This window comes from Oncorhynchus gorbuscha, linkage group LG24 (genome assembly GCF_021184085.1).
Source record: "Oncorhynchus gorbuscha isolate QuinsamMale2020 ecotype Even-year linkage group LG24, OgorEven_v1.0, whole genome shotgun sequence".
In the NCBI taxonomy this organism is placed as follows: Eukaryota; Metazoa; Chordata; class Actinopteri; order Salmoniformes; family Salmonidae; genus Oncorhynchus; species Oncorhynchus gorbuscha.
The window spans coordinates 34,405,394-34,430,856 of record NC_060196.1 but is presented as its reverse complement, the minus strand read 5'-3'; the positions used below and the strand labels follow the sequence as shown (position 1 = coordinate 34,430,856).

Below are 25,463 nucleotides of genomic sequence, written 5' to 3'. Positions count from 1 at the left end.
ACAATTAGGAACACCTGCTCTTTCCATGACATAGACCAGTGGTTCCCATCTTTTTTTCAGTTATTGTACCACCAATGGAATTCTGCTCTGCCCAGAGTACCCCTTCATGTGCATTTTACCAGTAGGCCTATGGTCTCATGAGTCTCCTCAAGTACCCCCTGTGAATAGGCTAAGTACCCCCAGGTTCCCCTGGTTGGGAAACATTGACATAGACTGACCAGGTGAAGGCTATGATCCCTTATTGATGTCACCTGTTATTAAATCCACTTCAAGCAGTGTAGATGAATGGAGGAGAGAGTTTAAAGATGGATTTTTAAGCCTTGAGAGGAAACAAAATCAAATATTATAGGTTACGTACACGTTTAGCATTAGTTATTAAGGGTGTTGCGAAATGCTTGTGTTCCTAGCTCCAACAGTGTAGTAATATCTAACAATACACAGAAACCTAAAAGTCAAAGAATTGAATTAAGAAATATTAGGACGAGCAATGTCAGAGTCCGGAGAATAAATGCATATATATATATATATATATATATATATATATATATATATATATATATATATATATATATATATATATATATATATATATATATATATATACACCTACTCATTACTCATTCCAGGGTTTTTCTTTATTTTAAATATTTTCTATGTTGAAGAATAATAGTGAAGACATCAAAACTGTGAAATAGCACAGGGAATCTTGTAGTAACCAAAAAAGTGTTAAACAAATCTAAATATATTTTATATTGAGATTCTTAAAAGTAGCCACCCTTTGCCTTGATGACAGCTTTTCACACGCTTGGCATTCTCTCAACCAGCTTCATGAGGTAGTCACCTGGAATGCATTTAAATTATCAGGTGTACCTTGTTAAAAGTTCATTTGTGGAATTTCTTTCCTTCTTAATGTGTTTGAGCCAATCTGTGGTGTTGTGACAAGGTAGGGGTGGTATACAGAAGATAGCGGTATACCAGGTCCATATTATGGCAAGAACAGCTCAAATAGCAAAGAGAAATGACAGAAAGTTTCTTCAAGTACAGTTGAAAAAAACAACCAGCGCTATGATGAAAATGGCTCTCATGAGGACCGCCACAGGAAAGGAAGGCCCAGAGTTAACTCTACTGCAGAGGATACGTTTATTGAGTTACCAGCCTCAGAAATTGCAGCCCAAATAAATGCTTCACAGAGTTCATGTAACAGACACATCTCAACATCAACTGTTCAGAGGAGACTGCATGAATCAGACCTTCATGGTCGAATTGCTGCAAAGAAACCACTCCTAAAAGACACCAATAAGAAGAAGAGACTTGTTTGGGCCAAGAAACATGAGTAATGGACATTAGACCGGTGGAAATGATGGTGTGGGGGTACTTTGCTGGTGACACTGTCAGTGATTTATTTAGAATTCAAAGCACACTTATTAACCTGCATGGCTACCACAGCATTCTGCAGCGATATGCCATCCCATCTGGTTTGCGCTTAGTGGGAATATAATTCGTTTTTGAGTTGGATCACAGAGTGAAGGAAAAGCAGCCAACAAGTGCTCAGCATATGTGGGAACTCCTTCAAGACTGTTGGAAAAGCATTCCTCATTAAGTGGGTTGAGAAAATGCCAAGAGTGTGCAAAGCTGTCATCAAGGCAAAGGGTGGCTACTTTGAAGAATCTCAATATAAAATATATATAAATTTGTTTAACACTTTTTTGGTTACTACATGATTCCATATGTAATTATTTCATAGTTTTGATGTCTTCACTATTATTCTATAATATTGAAAATATTTAAAATAAAGAAAAACCCTTGAATGAGTAGGTATGTCCAAACATTTGACTTGTACTGTATGTATATATGATGGGATGTATAGACATATGGACCAAAAGTATGTAGACAACTGCTCGTCAAACATATCATTCCAAAATGATGGGCATTAATATGGAGTTGGCCTCTCCTTTGCTGCTATAACAGCCTCCACTAGATGTTGGAACTTTGCTGCTGGGACTTGCTTCCATTCAGCCACAAAGAGCATTACGCCTTGATCACACCGAAAGTGTCATTGCATGTTGATACACCAGAAGTGTTTTCTTTTCCATTGAAACGCTGTGTTTTTATTGCAGCCATGCTTTGCAGAGGCAGTTGCAGTGCTTTCTTTGTGGTGCATGCATTGGATTTATCAAACGTATGTATCAAACTGTATGTGTAGACTGCTTGACAGAAATGGTAGCAGAAGGTGAATGTTGAACTTTTGTTGCACACGTCCAGATGATGCTGCAAACGATTTTGCGCAATGACGCTGTCGGTGTGATCGAGGTGTTTGTGAGGTCGGGCACTGATGTTGTGCAATTAGGACTGGCTCGCAGTCGGGGTTCCAATTCACCCCAAAGGTGTTCGATGGGGTTGAGGTCAGGGCTCTGTGCAGGCCAGTCAAGTTCTTCCACACCGATCTCAACCACCCATTTCTGTATGGACCTCACTTTGTGCACAAGGGGCATTGTCATGCTGAAACAGGAAAGGGCCTTCCCCAAACTGTTGCCACAAAGTAGGAAGCACAACATTGTCTAGAATGTCATTGTATGCTGTAGTGTTAAGATTTCCCTTCATTGGAGCTAAGGGGCCTAGAACGAACCGTGAATAACAGCCACAGACCATTATTCCTCCTCCACCAAACTTTACAGTTGGCATTATGCATTCAGGCAGGGAGCGTTCTCCTGGCATCCACCAAGCCCAGGTTCGTCAGTCAGACTGCCAGCTGGTGAAGCATGATTCATCACTCCAGAGAATGTGTTTCTGCTGCTCCAGAGTCCAATGGTGGCAAGCTTTACACCACTCCATCCAATGCTTGGCATTGCGCATTGTGATCTTAGGCTTGTGTGCGGCTACTGGCCATGGAAACCCATTTCATGAAGCTCTCGACGAACAGTTCTTGTGCTGACATTGCTTCCAGAGGCAGTTTGAAACACAGTGGTGAATGTTGCAACTGGGGACAGATGATCTTTACGCACTACTCTCTTCAGCACTAAATGGTCCTGTTCTGTGAGCTTGTGTGGCCTACCACTTTGCGGCTGAGCCGTTATTGCTCCTAGACGTTTCCACTTCACAATAACAGCACTTACAGTTGACCAGGGCAGCTCTAGCAGGGCAGAAGTTGGACTTGTTGGAAAGATGGCATCCTATGAAGGTGCTACGTTGAAAGTCAATGAGCTTTTCAGTTAGGCCATTCTAGTGCCAATGTTTGTCTATGGAGATGGCTGTGTGCTCAATTTTATACACCTGTCAACAACGGGTGTGGCTGAAATAGCAGAATCCACTAATTTCAAGGGATGTCCACATACTTTTGTATATACAGTCTATGTACATCAATAGTTGAATTGCATAGCCTTGACTAGAATACACTATATACATATGAAGTAGGTAAAACAGTAAGTAAACATTATTAAAGTGACCAGTGTTCCATGTCTACTGTATGTACATAGGGCAGCAGCCTCTAAGGTGCATGGATGAGTAACTTGGTGGTAGCCAGCTAGTGACAGTAACTAAGTTCAGGAAAGGGGACTGGGTGAAGGCTGGCTAGTGATGGCTATTTAACAGTCTGATGGCCTTGAGATTGAAGTTGTTTTTCAGTCTCTCGGTCCCAGCTTTGATGCACCTGCTCTGACCTCGCCTTCTGGATGATAACGGGGTGAACGGGCCGTGGCTTGGGTCCTTGATGATCTTCTTTGCCTTCCTGTGACACCGGGTGCTTTAGATGTCCTGAAGGGATGTCCTGAATGAGACATGGATTGTGTATGTGTGCCATTCAGAGGGTGAATGAGCATGACAAAATATTTAAGTGACTTTGACCAGGGTATGGTAGTAGGTGCCAGGTGTCAAGAACTGCAACACTGCTGGGTTTTTCACAATAAACAGTTTCCCGTGTGTATCAACAATGGTCCACCACCCAAAGGACATCCAGCCAACTTGACACAACTGAGGGAAGCATTGGAGTCAAATGGGCCAGCATACCTGTCGAATCCTTTCGACACCATGTAGAGTCCATGCCCCAATGAATTAAAGCTGTTCTGAGGGCAAAATGAAGCTGTTCCTAAAGTTTTGTACACTCAGTGTATGTCAGACGTGTTGGGCAAACCAAAAGTTGTTTGCGGATAAGCTTGCTTTTGAAATATCTTTTGTTAAACCATTTGGTCATGTTTCTATGTAGGCTTGCCCATGCCTACAGTTAGTGGACTAAACTCCACTCCATGTTGATACTTCAAAACATTTATGAAATGCCCAGCTTGTATCTATGTTTGTTTCCTCTGTAGTTGTGTGCCTTTCTTTGTTGGCTGGAATCCATACTTTTTCAATAAACGTTAATGAAATACCACCAACGACTGTTTCCTTGTTGAGATTCAATTGGCACATCCACATTTGCACGGAGCTGCCATCTTAGAGCAACAGCAACGAGCAAACAGTCGGTGGTTGTATTTTATTAATGTTTTTGGAAAACTCTATCAGATACTAGGTGCACCCTCTAGTGAGATACCGTAGCATGACATTTAAAAAAAAAAGTAAAACACCAAACATGAGTCTAACTAATGTTGGGTTGAAGACAGACTTGGTAAACAATTTCAGGATAAATTAGGGTCACACACATAGCTCATTCTTGAACTTGTTTGGAATATCCATTGCAAAACCACAGCTGGTTTCGTGCCAATTACATAATGTGTGAGTAAAGTTTGAAGAGACGTCGACTGCTGATGCTTTTGCTTTGACAGCGGTTGTTTATGAATATGCCAGGTGCTTTCTTGGAAGTAGGAAAACAGCAGACTTAAGCAATGTCAATGTTTAACTGCTGGCTTCCTATGGATAATACACATACTGTAAGTTTGACCTATTAATTAATATGACCCACAATATAGAGTTCCAAATAGTTATGGATTCTTAAGATATAAAATGTATATAACTGGGCTTTACCTACATACCTTGCTTTTTTCTGTGACTTCATTTAAATGCTAAAAAGTTATCAAGACTTCAAGTGTTCCCCGTCTGCCCTAAAATCTGAGACATTAGATTGTTTGATTAGATGTCATGACTCATATTGTACCCAGATAGCACACATATGTCTCACCAACGTTAGCCTGATGTTTACATGATACATCGGGAAGATGTAGTATGGAGAGCGTTTGGTAATTGGCAAGATCTCAGTGAGACGTATGTGTGCTATCTGGGTATTCAATGGTCTAAATTGGTCAAATTGCACCAGATAATCTGCTTCACCCACATTTTATTGGTGGTTGAACTTGAAGGTGAATCAGGAGTGCAGAGAAAGTTGTTTCCCATGTTGTTTCCACTGTCACCACTAAAACTGTGATCACATTGCACCATCTAGAGGCAAAAGTGAGCCTGCTATATCTTATACATTTACATTTACATTTAAGTCATTTAGCAGACGCTCTTATCCAGAGCGACTTACATGTCAAACCCTGCATACCAACTGGTCAAAAGCCTAGTTTATACCTGCGGTATATTCATTACGTCTTGCAACAGAAAACACTTCCCATTTAATAACCTAACAGAAACAAACAGAGCAAATGGAATGAAGGGACCTACCTGTCCAATAGAAACTCTTGTTTTCGTTGCAAAATATTTTCCGTTTATACACCCCTGGTTCTAACATGGATCCTGTGTCCTGATCTTACCCATATTCTGATTGTGCCCACATTTTCAGGCGTGTCTGTACGTGGTATTTTATTTCCAGCCACTGTCTCATCTCATTCTTCACATTGTGACCAGATTTCCTGGTCCTGTATGACGCATATTGAAGCCCTAAGTCAATGTTGTGAGCTGTAAATGATTTTAGAGGGAGGTATAATGATGATTTAAATCAAATAGTATTTTATTTGTCACATGTGCCAAATACAGTTGTAGACTTCACTGTGAAAAGCTTACTTACCAGCCCTTTCCCAACAATGCTGAGTTAAAAAGTACGAATGATTTGTAACACAATAAAATAACAATAAGGAAGTGCATGTGAAGAATGTGGGAGTGTGAAATTATGTCTATGTGAGAGTGTGTGTGTGTGGCGTCAATATGCATGTGTGTGTGTTTTGTGTGTGTTAGAGTATGTAGTGTGTGTGTATGTGTGTGTTGGTGTGTCACAGGACCAGCGTTATGGGCGGGCCTTACGAGGCCTGGCCCACCCTACCACTCCTCGCCCATCCAAATAAAATGTTGAAATATTGATAATTTATTTGACCGAGACCCACGCTGACAGAAAGACGAGTTAATCTCAGAACGAGCTAAACAGTGCCCCGCTGTCTTAATAGGTGTAGACCATGTGTCTGGTGCTGTCTGGACAAAAAGTGTATAGCATCTCATACTATTTCTGGAGAGACAGCATTAGATACAGGACTACATATAGTAAGACAAAGGGGTGCTGTTTCACTCATCAGATGCTTTCTCTGGTGAGAGAGATTCTGCAGAGAGGAAGAGGCGAAGCGAAAGCTCTTACTCTCGCCATAGTCTGTCCAGAATAAGCCCGTGGCATAATATGCAGACTTAAGCTTGACGTGTGCCTTCCCGCCTTTGGGACAATAACTCACATTGTTAGGGCGGAGACGTGAGCATCTCATCATTATATACAGAACTCTGATTTCAGCCTCTTGCAAATCGGAAATGAATGTTGGCTGGCGTGTGCACATTGCACTATTAGGATGGTGGCTTCCCCTAACGTATACAAGGCACTCCCCCGACCTCCTTTCGGTAAATCTGACCACGACTCCATTTTGTTCCTCCTGACCTTATAGGCAGAAACTTAAACAGGATATACCTGTGACAATAACTATTCAACGCTGGTCTGAGTCCATGTGTCAAAATTGGTTTGATCACATGGACTGGGATATTTTAAGGGTAGCTTCAGAGAATAATATTAATGTATACTCTGATTCAGTGAGAGAGTTTATAAGGAAGTACATTGGAGATGTTGTACCCACTGTGACTATTAAAACCTACTGTCGTGTCTTTACTATCATTAATTAAATGAGGACTTTTAGTTTTTATTAAAGATTCCCTGTAATTATTATAACGCAATTAAACTGATTAATCATGTAACTGTAATGCAAGTGAGAGCACTCGGAGTGTGGTGTCAGGAAAACAACCTCTCACTCAATGTCAACAATACAAAGGAGATGATCGGGGACTTCAAGAAACAGCAGAGGAAACACCCCCTTATCCACATTGACGGACAGCAGTGGAGAAGGTGGAAAGTTTTAATTCCTCGGCGTACACATCAGAGACAAACTGAAATGATCCACCCACACAGACAGTGTGGTGAAGAAGGTTCAACAGCGCAACAGTGCCTCTTCAACCTCAGGAGGCGGAAGAAATTTGTCTTGTCACCTAAAACCCTCCCAAACCTTTACAGATGCACAATTGAGAACATCCTGTCGGCTGTATCACCGCCTGGAATGGCAACTGCACCGCCCACAACCAAGGGTTGTGAGGGTGGTGCGGTCTGCACAACGCATCACTGGGGGAAAACTACCTGCCCTCTAGGACACCTACAGCATCTGTTGTCACAGAGAGGCCAAAAAGATCATCAAGGACAACAACCACCCGAACCACTGCCTGTTTAATCCGCTACCATCCAGAAGGCGAGGTCAGTACAGGTGCATCAAAACTGGGACCGAGAGACAGAAGTTACTTTTCAATCTAAATGCCATCAGACTGTTAAACAGCTGTCGCCAACACAGAGGCTGCTGCCTACATAAGACTTGAAATCATTGGCCACTTTAATACTGCTACTTTAATAATGTTTACATATCTTGCATTACTCATCCCATATGTATGTACTGTATTTTTATACCATCTATTGCATCTTGCCTATGCCACTCGAACACTGCTCAGCCATATGTTTATATGTCTATATTCTTATTCCATCCCTTTACTTAGATTTGTGTGTATTAGGTAGTTGTTGTGGAATTGTTAGAGTACTTGTTAGTTATTACTGCACTGTCAGAACTACAAGCCCAAGCATTTTGCTACACTCGCAATAACATCTGCTAACCATGTGTATGTCACCAACACAATTTGATTTGAGATATTCATATGTTAGTCACAGATACATTTGAAGTCGGAAGTTTACATACACCTTAGCCAAATACATTTAAACTCAGTTTTTCACAATTCCTGACATTTCGTCCTAGTAAAAATGGTCTTAGGTCAGTTAGGATCACCACTTTATTTTAAGAATGTGAAATGTCAGAATAATAGTAGAGAGAATGATTTATTTCAGATTTGATTTCTTTCATCACATTCCCAGTGGGTCAGAAGGTTACATACACTCAATTAGTATTTGGTAGCATTGCCTTCAAATTGTTTAACTCGAGTCAAACATTTCAGGTAGCCTTCCACATGCTTCCCACAATAAGTTGGGTGAATTTTGGCCCATTCTTCCTGACAAAGCTGGTTTAACTGAGTCAGGTTTGTAGGACTCCTAGCTCGCACACACTGTTTCAGTTCTGCCCACACATTTTCTATAGGATTGAGGTCAGGGCTTTGTGATGGCCACTCCAATACCTTTACTTTGTTGTCCTTAAGCCATTTGCCACAACTTTGGAAGTATGCTTGGGGTCATTGTCTATTTGCGACCAAGATTTAACTTCCTGACTGATGCCTTGATATGTTGCTTCAATATAGCCACATCATTTTCCTCCCTCATGATGCCATCTATTTTGTGAAGTGCACCAGTCCCTCCTGCAGCAAAGCATCTCCACAACATGATGCTGCCACCCCTTGCTTCACGGTTAGGATGGTGTTCTTTGGCTTGCAAGCCTCCCCCTTTTTCCTCCAAACATAAGGATGGTCCTTATGGCCTAACAGTTCTATTTTTATTTCATCAGACCAGAGGACATTTCTCCAAAAAGTACAATATTTCTCCCCATGTGCAGTTGCAAACCGTAGTCTGGCTTTTTTTATGGCGGTTTTGGAGCAGTGGCTTCTTCCTTGCTGAGTGGCCTTTCAGGTTGTGTCTATATAGGACTCGTTTTACTGTGGATATAGATACTTTTGTACCTTTTTCCTCCAGCATCTTCACAAGGTCCTTTGCTGTTGTTCTGGGATTGATTTGCACATTTCACACCAAAGTACGTTCATGTCTAGGAGACATAATGCGTCTCCTTCCTGAGCGGTATGACGGCTGCATGGTCCCATGTTGTTTATGCTTGCGTACTATTGTTTGTACAGATGAACGTGGTACCTTCAGGCGTGCGGAAATTGCTCCCAAGGATGAACCAGACTTTTTTGTCTGAGGTCTTGGCTGATTTCTTTTGATTTTCTCATGATGTCAAGCAAAGAGGCACTGAGTTTGAAGGTAGGCCTTGAAATACATCCAAAGGTACACCTCAAATTGACCCAAATGATTTCAAATAGCCTATCAGAAGCTTCTAAAACCATGACATAATGTTCTGTAATTTTCCAAGCTGTTTAAAGGCACAGTCACGCCCTGACCATAGAGAGCTGTTTATTCTCTGTTGGTTGGGGTGTGATAGTGACTAGTCATCTAGTGGGTCATCTAGGTGATTAATGGTTTATGTTGGCCTGGTATGGTTCCCAATCAGAGACAGCTGTTTATCATTGTCTCTGATAGGGGATCATATTTAGGCAGCCATTTCCCCTTTGTGGGATCTTGTCTACAGATAGTTGCCTGTGTGCACACCAGCAGCTTCACATTTCGTTTGTGCTTGTTTGTTTTGCTTGGTGAGTTTCTATTTCTGAAAATATGTGGAACTCTATGCACGCTGTGCCTTGGTCCAATCATTTTGATGAGCGTGACACACAGTCAACTTAGTGTATGTAAACTTCTGGAATTGTGATACAGTTAATTTTAAGTGGAATAATCTGTCTGTAAACAGCTGTTGGAAATGTTACTTGTCATGCACAAAGTAAATGTCCTATCCGACTTGCCAAAACTGTAGTTTGTTAACAAGAAATTTGTGGAGTGGTTGAGGAACAAGTTTTAATGACTCCAACTTAAGTGTATGTGAACTTCCGACTTCCAACTGTACCTTAAAAGGTAGGAGCGTGGATCAGAAAACCAGTCCGCATTTTCCTCATGCAGAGTTCCACGTCTCCTTCACATAGAGTTGTATCAGTGTCACGTTCGTTATGAGTGGACCAAAGCGCAGTGTGAGTAGAGTTCCACAGGTGAAACTTCAAACAACAATTAAATAAATGAACGTGCAGTTTGTAGCGCACATAGCACTAAACAAAAACAATATCCCACCACGCAGGTGGGAAAAGGACCACACTAGGTATGATCCCCAATTAGAGGCAATGATCATCAGCTTCCTCCAATTGGGAACCATACTCACACCAACATAGAAATGAAAGACTAGAACACCCCCTAGTCACACCCTGACCTAAAACACCATAGAGAACCCCGAGGGCTCTCTATGGTCAGAGCGTGACAATCAGGCTGTTGATTGTGGCCTGTGGAATGTTCTCCTCTTCAATGACTGTGCAAAGTTGCTGAATATTGGCGGGAACTGGAAAACTCTGTTGTCCCCGGCGATCTAGAGCATCCAAAACATGCTCAATTAGTGACATGTCTGGTGAATGTGAAGGCCATGGAAGAACAGAGACATTTTCAGCTTCCAGTAATTGTGTACAGATCCTTGAGTCAGATCCTTCAGCATTATCATGCTGAAACATGAGGTGATAGCAGCGGGTGACTGGCACGATAATAGACCTCAGGATCTCACCACGGTACCTCTGTGGATTGAAATTTCCATCGATAAAATGCAATTGTGTTCCTTGTCCGTAGCTTATGCCTGCCCGTACCATAACCCCACCTCCACCATGTGGCACTGTGTGTGCTGACATCAGCAAACTGCTTGCATACACAATGCCATTCATGCTGTCTGCCATCTGCCTGGTACAGTTGAAACCAGGATTCATCCGTGAAGAGCACACTTCTCTTATTTCAGCTCATGAAACATAGGAACAACAATTTACGTGTTACATTTTTATATTTTTGTTCAGTGTAAATGTACGTTTTGCCAAAATTATATATAATTACACCTGTCTAAATAAAAATAATCTAAATACTTCACCAGAGAGCATGACTTAGCCACAGATGATCATTAGCTCAGATCATTAGCTCAGCAGCCACAAGACGCTGCTGAGGGGAGAACGGATACATGATAATGGCCGCAATGGCACAAATGGAATGTCATCAAACACCTGGAAACCATGTGTTTGATGTATTTTATACTATTCCACTCATTACCACGTGCCCATTCTCCCCAATTAATGTGCCACCAACCTCCTGTGGTGTAGGCTTATGCCTATTTAGGAATCCTGCAATTTGGGCAGCACGCTTATAGCTGATTGAGTTGTGGCTGTCAGTGAAAAGCATCTAAAATGTGTGTGTCTTGAGTATAATTGAAAAAGTTGCAGCAAAAAGAAGAGGAGGGGTGGGTAGCTATGATGAGGCATGTAGAGGAGACCGGGGATGGTTGTAACACATTTCACCTTTTCATTAGTTTCTCAGAAATCGTTTATGGTAGTGTATTCAAAACTTGATACAAACAACCTACATCTGTCCTTTACAACTTGGTGTCGTTACTATATATGTAAATGCACGGTGTTGTCTTAAATACAAGGAGTGAAGTGTAACAATTTACCCCATAGTCTGGGTTAGTTGTAACAGTGCTTGTGGTGAATTGTAACAGAATGAAAAAAGTGAGTAAATCATGACATGCAACTAATTATTGAACGCCTTAATTGAGACCATGGGAGCCGACCGGCGTACATGATGAGACGGCTCCTGAAGGTTCGACCTCGGGGCAGGGATTTCCAGTACCTGGTAGACTGGGAGGGTTATGGCCTGGAGGAGAGGTGCTGGGTCTCCGCTAGGGACATCCTGGACCCAGGCCTCATCTCTGAGTTCCAATGCTGACACCCCGCTCAACCAGGTACTGTATGTGCCCAGGTAGGACGCCAGCGTCCCTAGAGGAGGAGGAGGAGGGGAAGGGGGGGGGGGCTACTATCACGCCCTGATCTGTTTCAACTGTCTTTGTGATTGTCTCCACCCCCCCTCAAGGTGTCACCCATCTTCCCCATTATCCCCTGTGTATTTATACCTGTGTTCTGTTTGTCTGCTGCCAGTTTGTCTTCTTTGTCAAGTCAACCAGCATTTTGTCTCAGCTCCTGCTTTTCCCCAGTCTCTCTTTTTCTCGCCCTCCTGTGTAAATGTAGCCAATGAACCTTATGCATATGTTGGGTTGGCGAGATCTAGTATTATGGTTTACATGCAAACACTCAGTAAAAAAATATATATATATTTGGATGTTTATTACCATGCAATTGGTTTCTCACAGGCGTCCACATAGGTCTGTCTCGATGATCCTCAGAAAAATAACAATGATAAAATTCCTTATAAACTCAGCCTTGGGTTAAGTTAACCCTTCATCATGACAAATATTGTACAATTTAACAGTGGATTCAGTGGTGTGTAATGTGACGTCAACTGTGAGTCTGAAACCTTTATGATGCTCAGTTTAAGTCTAAGAGTAGGATTTGACACTTTTCAAACATATGTATTATACACAGTCATGTACCTTAGGATTTCACGATCCTAATTCCTTAAAACTAGCTTTCATTCATCATTTTATATAATAATAATAAAAGCTTTTATGTTGTCAAACAATCTTAAACTCTTGACTTGACCAACCTGTAAGGTCGTTGTGGGGGCTAAAGACAGAAAGAGCCCCACATTAAAGTAAATGTACCTTAAAACACACACACACACAACCATACACACACACACAAGATACAGCAAAGGCACAGGTGATGTTGTGTATCTGCACAGATGCTGTGCTAGGCTCAGTCACACCCTGATGTGCATCTGCTTGCGGTAGAACTCATAGTCCTCTGGTACAGTATCTGATGGAAAGAGATAGAAAGAAATATTATAACGTAGCCAGGTTAAATTCAAACTCAAGAAAATTATCTTCTGAGAGCGTTGACATACCGTTGCAGCGATAGCCCAGGTTGGACCAGATGATTTGTTCCTGGGAGAAGCAGAAGACGCCCAGCCTCCCGCCCCTCATTGAGGTGTCCACCACCACGCCAGAGTCTGCTACCAATGTCATGCCTTCATACAGCCTCACCCTGTGACATGGGTATACACAATGATCTCTCTATACACTGAGTGTACAAACCACCTGCTCTTTCCCTGATATAGGTTGACCAGGTGAATCTAGGTGAAAGTTATGATCCCTTATTGATGTCATCTGTTAGAGGGTGAATGGTTAAGACAAAAGATTGCCTTTGAAACGGTTATGGTAGTAGGTGCCAGACGCACTGGTTTGAGTATGTCAAGAACTGCAACGCTGCTGGGTTTTTCACTCTCAGCAGTTTCCTGTGTATAGTTCACCACCCAAAGGACATCCAGCCATCGACAAGTAATTTATTAAAGAGGACAAAGGAGGCTGACACATTGTGCAATAGACGGGCTACAGTCCAGTATAACATTGGTGCCCAAAGACCCATAAAAGAATGCACAATTCGTCGTACCTTGACACGAATGGTGTAGGGCAAACAACGACCTTACAGAGTTCCACTTCTTTCAGAAGAAGACAATAAACTGTGGTTGCAGTGGGCTAAGGAACAAAAACACTGGACAATGGAGAATCCCAGTTCCTGTTGTTTCACGCTGATAGGAGGACTAGGGTATAGAGAAAACCAGTACATGTTTCCATCATGGCTCGTGTCAACATTGCAGGCTGGTGGTGGTAATGTGGTGGTGTGGGGTGCGTTTTCATGGCACACATTGGGCCCCTAGATAAAAGTGGAATGGATTTCTTTAGCAGGATAATGTCCCATGCCACAAGGATAGGATTGTCCAGCAATGGTTCCACAAAGATAACAGTGAATTCAGCTTACTGCAGTGGCCTGCCCAGTCACCAGATCTCAATCCAATTGAGCATCTGTGGGATGAGATGGAACAAGATATTTGGAGTAGAGATCCAGCCAGCTTGACACAACTGTGGGAAGCATTGGAGTCAACATGGGCCAGTATCCCTGTGGAACGCTTTTGGCACCTTGTAAAGTCCATGCCCCGACGAATAGAGGCTGTTCTGATGGGAAAGGGGGTGCAACTCAATATGAGGATAGTGTTCCTAATGCATTGTACATTCAGTGCATAATCTGAATTATATACAGATAGCCATAAAGAGCTATAGATCTATCTCTATACAGAAAACGGCTCAATTAAACAGTGAGGAACATTTGTGATGATGAAGTGCATTGGCAGGAGAATACAACTAGGATTAGAGCATTTGTGGCTGTAATGCCCTTTGATGTTATGCTCACCTGATGTAGCCCACCTGCGGGCGGTGGCTGAGGTGCCAACGGTAAGATGTCTTGTCCCTCCAGCCCACATTCCTGGGGTCCTTCCACAGCAGGGTGACTTCACCCGGGGTGTCGCCCGTGTGCCACAGGGCATTACGGAGGTATTCACCGGGACCCGTACGTGACTTAACTGCCTGTAGAGCAGAACGAGTAAAGTCAAGTGTTTGGCTGTGGTAATCTAATATCTATTACATTTGAAGTTGAGGCATGTAGCTGGAACAACACAACATGATGGAGGTGGGATGTGTACTCCTATTGACATAAGACAACTTTGAAGGTCTGAAAAACATCTGACACACATTTTATGTTGGAGTGTAATGTCCCTTTAAAGCCAACAGATGCAGTTTTCTGTGTCCCCCACCTTCAGTTGCAGGCCTGGCTGGGCCATGGCCCTAAAAGGCAGCGACTGCCAGTAGGTCTGCTCCATCTGTTTCCACATGACCACGTAGAAGCTGGACGAGTCCTGGTAGCTGAAGATGAAGCCCACATAGTCATCGTCCGTGGCCGTGTTGATGTGGAACGTCCCCTCAAAGTCTACCCCATTAAAGGCTGTGATGCCTGGTGGGGATCAGGTGGAGGGAGAGAGAGATACCTGACTTGTCATGCTCGTTATTGATACAGCTTCATTTAAAACTGAGAGAAAGTGGGATAAAGACAGGGGAGGAAAGAAAGACAGACATAAAGATACACAGAGCGACAGAAGGAGGTTTACAGACTTACCTATGGCCAAACCAGGGTCGCTGTTCATGGTTTGAACAATTTCCATACCCTAAAACAAAATTCCAGAACAATTGTTAATGAATTAAAGTACATACAATGTAATGTTTGTTTTCTATCTAGGAATATTCCAAATGGTCACCCGATTGAGCACTATCCAGTTGGGGTCGATTTGGGCTTCGCCCTCCTGGTCCAGGATGACCGTCTGATAGGCTCTGAAGTCGGTCATTGTGACCTCAGCGCTCTCTGGACACACGTCAATCAAGTCTATCACTGAGTCATTGTCAAAGTCATTCTCGCACATGTCACCAATGCCATTTCCTGATTGGACAAGAGGGACAGAGGGAGAGAGGGAGAGATCAAAACACAAAATATACCACTCTGAGAACACCGATGGGGATGGGAGTATAGAGAGAAATAGGTTACTCTGGTATGACACACAGTATATTTTAGGACAAACATACATAGGTCCCTGTGGTACCTTGTCAGCAGGCCAATAAAATTCCAAAACATTTAAAACAGAATTTGAAATTCTAATCTAACTTTAATTTCCTGCGTGTCTGGAAAGTAAAGTAACAGATTGGGCCTTTAATCCTGTTAAGACTGGGCTACAAAGCATTTATTTTACTGTGACTCCTTCCATACTGTCAGTGTCTGTCTGGCTGGGGTTGGGGATGAGCCGGCAGTTATCCGGCCCGGGAGGTCCAGCATCTGGAATGCCATCGTTGTCGTCGTCATCGTCGCATTCGTCGCCGATGCCGTCGTTGTCCGAGTCCAGCTGAGAGCTGTTAGGGACATCTGGACAGTTGTCCCTGGAGTCCTGGTGGCCGTCCCCATCCCTTGACACATGAGGACAAGACAGGGACATTAGAAACAGGCTCATTGACCCAGCAGGCAAGACTGGTTGAAATGATGTCAGCCTGACGTATTTTTCAACGTCATGGTCTATCTTTTTCCCAACACAGTTAAACCAAAACCACGGCCCGTTATTCAGAGGGGCGTCCTACTACAGTCCCATTGGCTAGCTAGCATTGTCTCACTCACAGGCGATCAGCGCAGAGACAGTGACCTCCCAAGGGAAGGAAAGTGTAATTGAAAAATTAGCTGCCTACCGTAATGCAGGCCTATTATTATCATGTTTGGTAACATTTGCCAATGTATTTATTTTCAGAGTTTCAATGAGTTGTAAAAATGTCTCAGAAAACTCTGCTGAGTTCCCTCAATTGAAGGTCAGCTAAGTTAACCTAGGCTACTTAACGTTACCAGCTCGGTATTTGAAGTTGTTACATTATTAGTAGTAGTCTATTATCAGGTAAAAGCATATGCTTATTGTTCATTATTTCTCAAATATTTATTAGCTAATCATTCTGTCGAATACGCTATGCTACAGCCATTGAATCTGTCATGGAGCGTTAAGGGACGTCAGTGGCTAGCCCGGTCCCATGACATTATCTTATTATATTTTTCAATCTTGAAGTACACGGGCAAATGTTATTAATCAGTGACTGAAATTTCGCGCTACGTGATATTCACTTCCAGACTTGGAGACTTGGAGAGTGCTCAAAGCGTTGTAGAACGCCCTTCTGAATAACGGGGTGTGGTTTAGGCTTAACTGCATTGAGAAGAAGAAAGACGCGTCATGGTCAGTTTATATACTTATTGTAAAATTATTTATTTTATACATATCTTTTTAATGACAACAAAAAGACAGCTTTACCTGGTTCAGCCTGGTTGTCATCTGGAGATATAACCAGATAACAACCAGGTAAAGGGGTCATTTTTGGGTTGTTATCTGGTTCTGAAGCCCCCTAAACCAGAAAACTAGTAGGATCACTCACATATCCTGGTTGGTGTCACACACGTCTCCCACCAGGTCATTGTCCATGTCAGACTGAATGGAGAAAAGACATTTCAAAGATTTCCTCAATAAACTATATTTTTATTTCAGCTCTAAGAACTGTATTCTTGACCTCTGACCTGCAAGGGGTCGTTGACTTCTGGGCAGCTGTCACATGCGTCTCCCACTCCATCCCCGTCACGGTCCGTCTGCATAGGGTTGGGCATCTTGGGACAGTTGTCCAGCACGTTTGGGATACCTGGCGAGAGGATGAGAAGGAGGAAGGTGAGCGATTGAATTGCGGTCTTGGGTCCGTATTCACAAAGCGTCTCAGAGTAAAAGTGCTGATGATCTAGGATTCCCTGTTCATATACTCTTATTCATTATGATCTGAAAGACAAGTGATCCTATATTAGCAATGCTACCCTGGAGGACTGAAACACTTAGGTTTTCCATTCTCTCCCTCTAATCAGGAACTAAATCAGATAAGGAACACAATCAATACAATTAATCAATCAATTAACTACCGGAGGGGGGGGGGGACAGCAGTAATTTGTTCCTTGTGGGACAGTAATTGAATAGCCCTGTCAGAAGCGATCCATAGCCTACCATCCCCATCAATGTCATTGTCACAGGTGTCTCCAGCCCCGTTTCCGTCGGTGTCCTTCTGGCTGCCATTGGGAACATTGGGGCAGTTGTCACACGCATCCCCATATGAGTCTGTATCAGAGTTCTGTTGGTCCTTGTTGGGGACCAGACGGCAGTTGTCCTAGAAAAACAAAGAGGAAACACAAAATGGTGGGAAGTGGAGTCAGGGAGATTCCGTTTTGCTTACTGAACATTATCCCGCACAAGGCTAGACTGACCTCCACGTTCTGGATTCCGTCTCCGTCAGCATCTTCGTCACACTGGTCACCTATACCGTCTCCGTCTGCGTCTTCCTGGCCAGAGTTGGGTGTGTTCACACAATTGTCCTGCACAGGGAACACAACACATCATTTTTAGGGCAAGGAAGACATTTTGTGTGTGTGTGTGTGTGTGTGTTTGGAACAGGCTTACAGCTCGACAGTGATAGTCATTGTCTATGCAGGGGAGAGGCTGGTCGGGATAGCCGTCGCTGTCTGTGTCTGGACCACACGTATACCCATTTCCTGCCCAGCCCACATTACACTGGAAGAGATATTCAGAGAGAATATACTAAGTAGTAAAAAAATGGAACATGATTTCTTAATGATGTGATACTGTATAGCCAGATTACAACCAACTGGTTTCTGTTACAATCAGATAAAGACGTCTTTTCCATGACAATACATTTAGGGAAATATGTCATATTTTGGTGATTTGTCTAGTTGCTAAAAAGATATTGAAGAAATATTTCACCCAAATAAAAAATGGTATTTTGGTTTCCTCACCCTTTAAACAGTGTATGGACAAGGTATGACAGCAATCCATGCTTTGGTTTAGTTTCCCTGGTACTAAAACATTAGCATGTGGAAACAGTGCTAGGGAACTAAACCAAAGCATACACTATCCATACACTGATTACAGGGTAAGGAAACCAATGTGTCATTTTGTAATTTGGGTGAACTATCGCTTCAACAACTTCCTTTTTTGTTGCCTATTGAGATGTGCTATATGTGTCTTACCTTGCAGGAGACCTCGGCAGCACCCTTTATGACACAGTGGCCGTTGACGTCGCAGGGGTTGAAGCCCAGCGTGGCGCAGGACCTCCGCAGGAAACAGCCCACCGTCTGGTTGCCCACAAAGCTCTCCTTACACAGACCACACCTGAACGAGCCCTGAGGGGGGAGAGGGACAGGAGGGTAAAGGGGGGAGGGAGAGAGAGGAAGGGTGAGAGGGAGAGATGGAGGAGGGAGTTGGGGGAGACAGAATGGGAGAGAGAGGGAGACAGAGAAAGACACAAAGAGAGAGAGCGGCACAGAGAGAGAAAATTGTGTATTTCTTTAAGTGGTAAATCTTTACTTTAGAAACCTCTGACTCCCTTTCCTCTACTGACCTCTGTGTTGATGCAGACAGAGTTGGGGACGCAGGTGTTGGAGAGGTCAGCACACTCATCCACATCTGTGCACTCCTACAGAGACAGACAAAACACAACAATTTAAGGACAATACATCATGGCCATAAAGGCAATCACTTGGGCACGGTGCACATCCATACAGTGTGTGAGAAGAGGTGTCAATAGTGATGGTGTGTGTGAATGGCATGCATGTGCAAGGCTCCCGTGTGTGTGTGTATGTGTGTGTGTGTGTGTGCGCACAATGTTTACGTTTGTATGTGGGTGTGTGTGAGAAGCAGGGGGTCTTATGTTGGTCAGACCTGCTTGTGGCTCTTGGCAAACTCCACCCCAACCCCACTGAGGAGGGATCCTGAGAAGCCGACGGGACAGGATTCACAGGTGAAGCCCTTGGCCGTGTTTACGCACCCCTCGGGCGAGAAACAGGGCCGGGCTACGGCACACTTAGACATAGAGACAGAGAGAGACAGAACGTAACAATACAAATGTATTATTTTCGCACTGCAAAGTGCTTCACTTAATGAAGGCTGGCCGCCAAACATCAATTTACTAATTGTTATTCTCTTGCAGCTGGGTTGTCGAGAGAAATCATGTGCCACCTTAGCTACAAAGCTTTTGGGAATCTAACCCAAGAATGTTAAGGAAATATCATGCTATCATTTTTTGGTGCTCAAGAAATAGAACCCTTAGAATACCTCGTCAATGTCCTTGCAGTGGGTGCCATTCCCCGTCATGCCTTCTGGGCAGGCACCACAACGGTAGCCTGGGTACTCCCGGGTCTCTGTACAGGGAACGCCCTTATAGCAGAGGTTGGGCTCGCAGCGAGAGTGGGGCTCGTGGAAGCCTGGTTAACAAAGTCATAGAACATACCAGACCAGCGTTCAAAATAGGATTAGACATTTTTCAGCATGGTTTCGAGCCTGCACAGAGTGCCATACAGGCAGGGTTTTCTTCTTTTTTAACGTATAAATGAATGATTATGTACCCATTGATTCTTGAAGAATAGCCCTTATAAATGCCTCGTAAGCTTAGTTTAACTGTCGTATCCCATCAGAAACCATAAGCTTGTGTTACTCCAATGTTTGTAAACAAAGTAAATGTTTAAAAAACTGTAGCCTCAAAATATAATTAAAACTATCATTTTTACATCATGGATGGAGTCCTTCCATCCATAGTTCTGTCTATGAATTTGAGAGTGGTTAAATTTCTCCATTCCCATCGCTCAGCTTATTACCGAAACAGTGGCGGGGAGCTCTCCTTTTTTACAGTGAATTGCCTTTTTAAGGGACTTTTCCATTGGTTGCAATGCGCCAGGCAAGACCAATCAAACACAGCTAAAGTATTTAATAGATTTCAATATATCTCTCTGTTGATTTCCTGTGCTTCTCGTCTATTTTTGTTGACCTTTTCTTTACTTTATCCCCTCTGTTTCATACACTAAGTCCCAGCCTTAGTATAGTGCTGCTCTTCAAGCACTCACCACACGCTTGGCACTCCAGAATGGTGTTCCTAATCAGAGACATCTCCTTCACCTGTGAAGATCACAAACATACATCAGTCACCAGAAATGTCTCATTTTTTAAACTGTATTTTTACGTATACTGTAGTTACTCTCGAGAACAAGGGTATTTGTCCACTGGAAGGTACTTCATTTTTATTGATTTATTTTTCAGTGGAAAATGTCACGTTTATTTAATGAATAAAGCGAATCTTTTTTTAATGACATACCTTCAGTAGAAAAGGGGATAATGCAGTATCTTCTTTCTAATAATGTAAACCTTATTTCTCAACTCCTAATATTGACCAATTACACTCAATGGCGTATCTGACTTAGGCTTTGATAAACTATCTAGCAAATCTATTCATTTTAAAATTTTGATTACTTTCCCTTGCCATTATCATTCACCTGATGATAAGACAATACGTGAATCACTGTCACTTCCTATTGTGCCTCCCCCCTCACTCTCTTACCTGTTCCCTGATGTCCTCTCGGAGTTCACCCAGGATCTGGTTGAAGATGATCAGCTGGCCAATCAAAGCCTTGGTATGGTCACCTGACACAGAGATGTTCAACCATTAGAACATAAGCACAGGGAAATATTTAAAGTAAATGATAGCATTATACCGGTAGCTATAACTGTTAGTTAACATTTGGTTAGGGGAAGGTTGATAAACCAGAATTTTTCTGATTGATACTCACCCAGAATGGCATTGACATCGGCACCAGCTATGGAGACAGAAATGTCCACTTTAATCATAAACACAACACAGTCTAGTTATCTTGATATGCTATTCCTAACAATGCCTCTCACATACATGAACTACTACCTGTAAGCATCCCTGGCATTCAAATGGTCATGCTGAAAATACACCAACTTGTAATGAGATGAAAAAAGAACAACCAGTATGACATTTCTATGTTATTTATGTTGTGTCACCACTAGAGGGGGTTAAAGTGATAAGAATACAGTACCGAGATCAGCTTCTATTAATCCACTGAGTCCCACCGTTCGGTTCGGTTCGGTTCGCACGTTTCTCAAACGTACTGTGGGACATTGTGTGTTTGAGCTACAGACTTCTGGGGTGGATCCCAAAGGGGACCGGGACCTGGATCCTTTAGACAAAAAGTCTGAATGGTTTGAGCTACAAACTATTAAAAGCTATTTATGAAAATCTGAGACTCTCACGAACACGTACATTCTGCTCTATGACGTCCACAAACTACACACGAGTCATTAGAAGGTAAGGGGTTCTTCTACATAGAAGATCATTGGAAATTCCAGGACATAGTTCTATAATACTGTAATAAGCTTACATAGTTGCTGTCACAAACTCAAAACTACACACAGTTGTCACTGACTAGTTGGATATTAATTTCCCAGTGAGCAAACTATTTCTGTACTGACAGCATTCGTATACATTTATTTTGATCAGGTTTTTGCTTTGGCAAACCCTATTTCTTTATTTGCCATGTCAATAAAACTCATGAATGCAACTGTTTATGTCAAATGTCGTGTTCTACTTTATTGTGAGCTTAAATATAACATGCAGAAATTAAAGTCAGATAAATGAAAAGCCAATTTTTTCTGGGCTCTCTGGACTGACAGAGTTAACTGACCAACCACCTAAGGTGGATGTGGATGGGCATATATATCAGCAGATATCAAAGGTAACAGTCTCTCTATATAGATGGGTTGCCTCCCAAAATGTACCAATGTTCCAGCTTACACATCTGTAAGTAATACATGTCAATTTGGCAGAGAGGAAAGGGTGGAGTTGGGACTTCTGGCTTTCCTACATCACTGCCTTATGCACCTGTTGCCCTAGCTTGAACATCCCCAGGACACAAAGTAGTACTGTAGCTAGCAAGATAGAGATCACGGAGGTAATTTTTTATGAGTGCATTTCCCAAGTGGCTCATCTGAAACAACTACCTTCAATAAAACCACTACAAAGGTTTTGCCTGCAAACGTCTTCTTTGGGATTTGTTTGGAGAGTTGTCTGTCTGAAGAGGATCTTCCCCGGAACATTTTTTACCCCTTTTCGAAGTTACCATGACAATCCGTTATTAATCCCAGACCTAGTGCTGTTGCTCTTAGGTCTGCGTTTCCGAGGCTGAAGTGAACACAACGTTATTCATTTATTTATTTCACCTTTATTTAACCAGGTAGGCTAGTTGAGAACAAGTTCTCATTTGCAACTGCAACCTGGCCAAGATAAAGCGTAGCAATTCGACACATACAACAACACAGAGTTACACATGGAATAAACAAAAAACATACAGTCAATAATACAGTAGAACAAAAGAAAACAAAAAGTCTATATACAGTGGCATTATATACATTATAATAAATGAGTATGAGGATCGTTTGCATGTGTTTATGGTTGTATACCATAAACACATGGAGTGGCAGGTAGCCCAGTGGTTAGAGAGTTGGACTAGTAACCAAAAGGTTACAAGATCAAATCCCTGAGTTGACAAGGTGAAAATCTTTTGTTCTGCCCCTGAACAAGGCAGCTAACCCACTGTTCCTAGGGTGTCATTGAAAATAACAATTTGTTCTTAACTGACTTACCTAGGCAAAATACAGGTATATTAATACAAAGATTGTACCTGAATTTTGAAAATATGTATCACCCTGAAATGGACAATCGGTCAAGATTCCTGCTTTGGCTATGGAGCCACCCAGAGCCATTTTCAGAGAGTCCACTGAGCCCTGAAACACACACATGCACACAGTGCAGTTAAAGATGCACTATGGAAAGCTAATTTAATGGTTGCTAAAATTCTATTTGTTTGCCTAATTTCAGTTTATGTGACAAAACAAACAAGTTTAGTGTAAATATAATTGTACCATCTAAACCGCTGTGAAATACATTTTCCTTAACCAAAAATATTGTATTTTAAGCTGTTTGAACACAGATAGAACAATGAGCCAGATATTTCTTCCAGTGGAGGCTGCTGACGGGAGGACGGCTCATAATAAGGGCTGGAACAGTGTTTGATACCATTCCACCTATTCGCTCCAGCCATAACCATGAGCCTGTTCTCCCCAACGATGGTGCCACCAACCTCCTGTGATTTCACAGGATGTATAAATGTGAAGCATCAGGTTGGAGTTTCCGCTCACTACCAAATATGGTGATGAGAGGAAGCCCAATGACTGGCAGTGGCATATTGTTCTGCCCAACAGGATTAGTTGCACATGCAAACCGGCACATGATTAATTTGCTCCCATTGGAAACGACAGTCTCTGGTCTGTCTTGGGTTAGTTATCAAAATCTTTGGTGCGCGTGTGCAATAACTCAATTCGCCCTTGAACTCCTCCTAAACAATGCAAAATGTTTTACTTTGGCAAATGGTAAAGTCTACATAACGCAGTCCACTCTGTTTCAGACTCTAGTTTTGGAAACAGAAAATTAAATATTCTGTACAGATCAAATGTTAAATTGTTGAGAAAATTTGCAGAAAGTCGGGCAAAATCCATCTCGCTTCATCTTCTCACAGTGCAGGTGTTGTGCCGAAAATACCCCCCCTGACAGAATCCCCCCTCCCCCCTTTGCGTTCTTCATGCTGCGACTTGCTTGCTAGTTAAGATTTCTGCTCTTCACTCCTTTGTCAGTTAAGCCTACATTGATTTACTGATTTTAGTAACAGAAAGCATTTTTGTCTTCGGTTTTCGGTTTGGCTATTTGTTTCAAGTGTAGCTTGTATGGCACCCTGGGCAAACCCCCCTTTCAGTGGGGAGGGGGGTGTCGAATGCCGCCATGGGCAGCTGGCCATGTCGCCCGTCCCTAAATCTGCTATTGATTTTTGTATCATCTACCTATGATGAAAATTACAGGCATCTCATCTTTTTAAGTGGGAGAACTTGAACAATTGGTGGCTGACTAAATAGTTTTTTGCCCCACTGTATATAGCACAAATAGAACAGATCTACCACTTCTTAGACTTGCTTTCAATGAGAATGACAGATCTATATCTCACATGTTAACGTGCATTTGGTTGGGTTGCCAAGAAAGTTACATATTGCAGCTTTAAATTGTGTGCGCAGTCTTATTGAACTCTCTCACACACAAAGGGGCATGGTAAGTGGAAATTCATGCTAATTTGTATTTGGAGTGAACTACCACTTTAAATCAATGTCAAGGCCTAAGACTATGATTATGCAACCAACCCAGGCAATGTTCTCTACAGATCCCCTGACTGCAGCTCCTCCAGGACTAAAAGTGTCTGATAAATAGCATATACTGCCGTAAAGAAGAAATACCCGCCCGTTCAGAGAAGCACAAGATTGAACTTCACTTTCTAGAGTTTTCCCCCGTTAGTTAACACTATCAACATGTCCATCTACTGTGGGAATTGTGATAGAATCAATGTCATATTAGCCACTTTCAATGCAACATGACAATCACGGTCGGGAGTACATGCGCTTGTTTTGAGATCAAGGCTAGAGCTGCATGTATCCACGTGTGTACATTTGTTTATCTTCTTTGCTAGTTAGTGTGTTATTTAGCCCAGTTATAGCAAATGTCTTGTCAGAAATGGGAGAGTGATTACTTCCTACAAGAGCACAAAATGTGTACATTTCTAGCCATCTTTGAAAAAAATGAGTCAGGTAAAAGAGCTTTTTTATGTCTTAAAGCGGCATTGTTGTATTTTGAGACAGGCTTGAATAATCAAATAAGTAGCCAATAGGCAGAGGGTAGAATACATTTTTGTCTGATTCTCTTTAATAATAATAATGCATTTTATTTTGTTAAGTGTTTTTTTGCATCAAACACAATATAACAAAATTTTCTGTCACCTCCTTGTCTGAAGGACAAGTGGATAAACAGATTAATGTTTTTTTTAAAGTCTCCTGGAATATAGGCCTACATTGAACACCACACGTTGGCTGCTACTGTAGGCTGAATGATACAACAGCTATTTCCATGTTAAAATGTTATGGGATGCATTTTCTCCCCAAAATTGCTTAT

At 42.3% G+C, this 25,463-nt stretch overlaps 1 protein-coding gene across 1 annotated transcript in view; it reads right to left on the bottom strand.

The window, feature by feature from the left end:
• Positions 1-12,582: 12,582 nt before the first annotated feature.
• Positions 12,583-25,463, bottom strand: part of LOC124013381 (thrombospondin-3b-like) — a 30,190-nt gene continuing 17,309 nt past the window's right edge. The window contains exons 4-23 of the mRNA XM_046327689.1: positions 23,098-23,200; positions 21,184-21,210; positions 20,955-21,037; positions 20,464-20,515; positions 19,679-19,827; positions 19,286-19,426; positions 18,966-19,040; positions 18,595-18,747; positions 18,008-18,118; positions 17,815-17,922; positions 17,558-17,717; positions 17,089-17,207; positions 16,950-17,002; positions 15,757-15,950; positions 15,254-15,432; positions 15,115-15,163; positions 14,756-14,952; positions 14,356-14,528; positions 13,013-13,152; positions 12,583-12,924 (exon numbers count right to left, since the gene is read on the bottom strand). Coding sequence (XP_046183645.1) covers positions 12,869-12,924; positions 13,013-13,152; positions 14,356-14,528; positions 14,756-14,952; positions 15,115-15,163; positions 15,254-15,432; positions 15,757-15,950; positions 16,950-17,002; positions 17,089-17,207; positions 17,558-17,717; positions 17,815-17,922; positions 18,008-18,118; positions 18,595-18,747; positions 18,966-19,040; positions 19,286-19,426; positions 19,679-19,827; positions 20,464-20,515; positions 20,955-21,037; positions 21,184-21,210; positions 23,098-23,200 — 2,322 coding nt within the window. The 3' untranslated portion in view covers positions 12,583-12,868. The remainder of the gene's footprint in view (positions 12,925-13,012; positions 13,153-14,355; positions 14,529-14,755; positions 14,953-15,114; positions 15,164-15,253; positions 15,433-15,756; positions 15,951-16,949; positions 17,003-17,088; positions 17,208-17,557; positions 17,718-17,814; positions 17,923-18,007; positions 18,119-18,594; positions 18,748-18,965; positions 19,041-19,285; positions 19,427-19,678; positions 19,828-20,463; positions 20,516-20,954; positions 21,038-21,183; positions 21,211-23,097; positions 23,201-25,463) is intronic.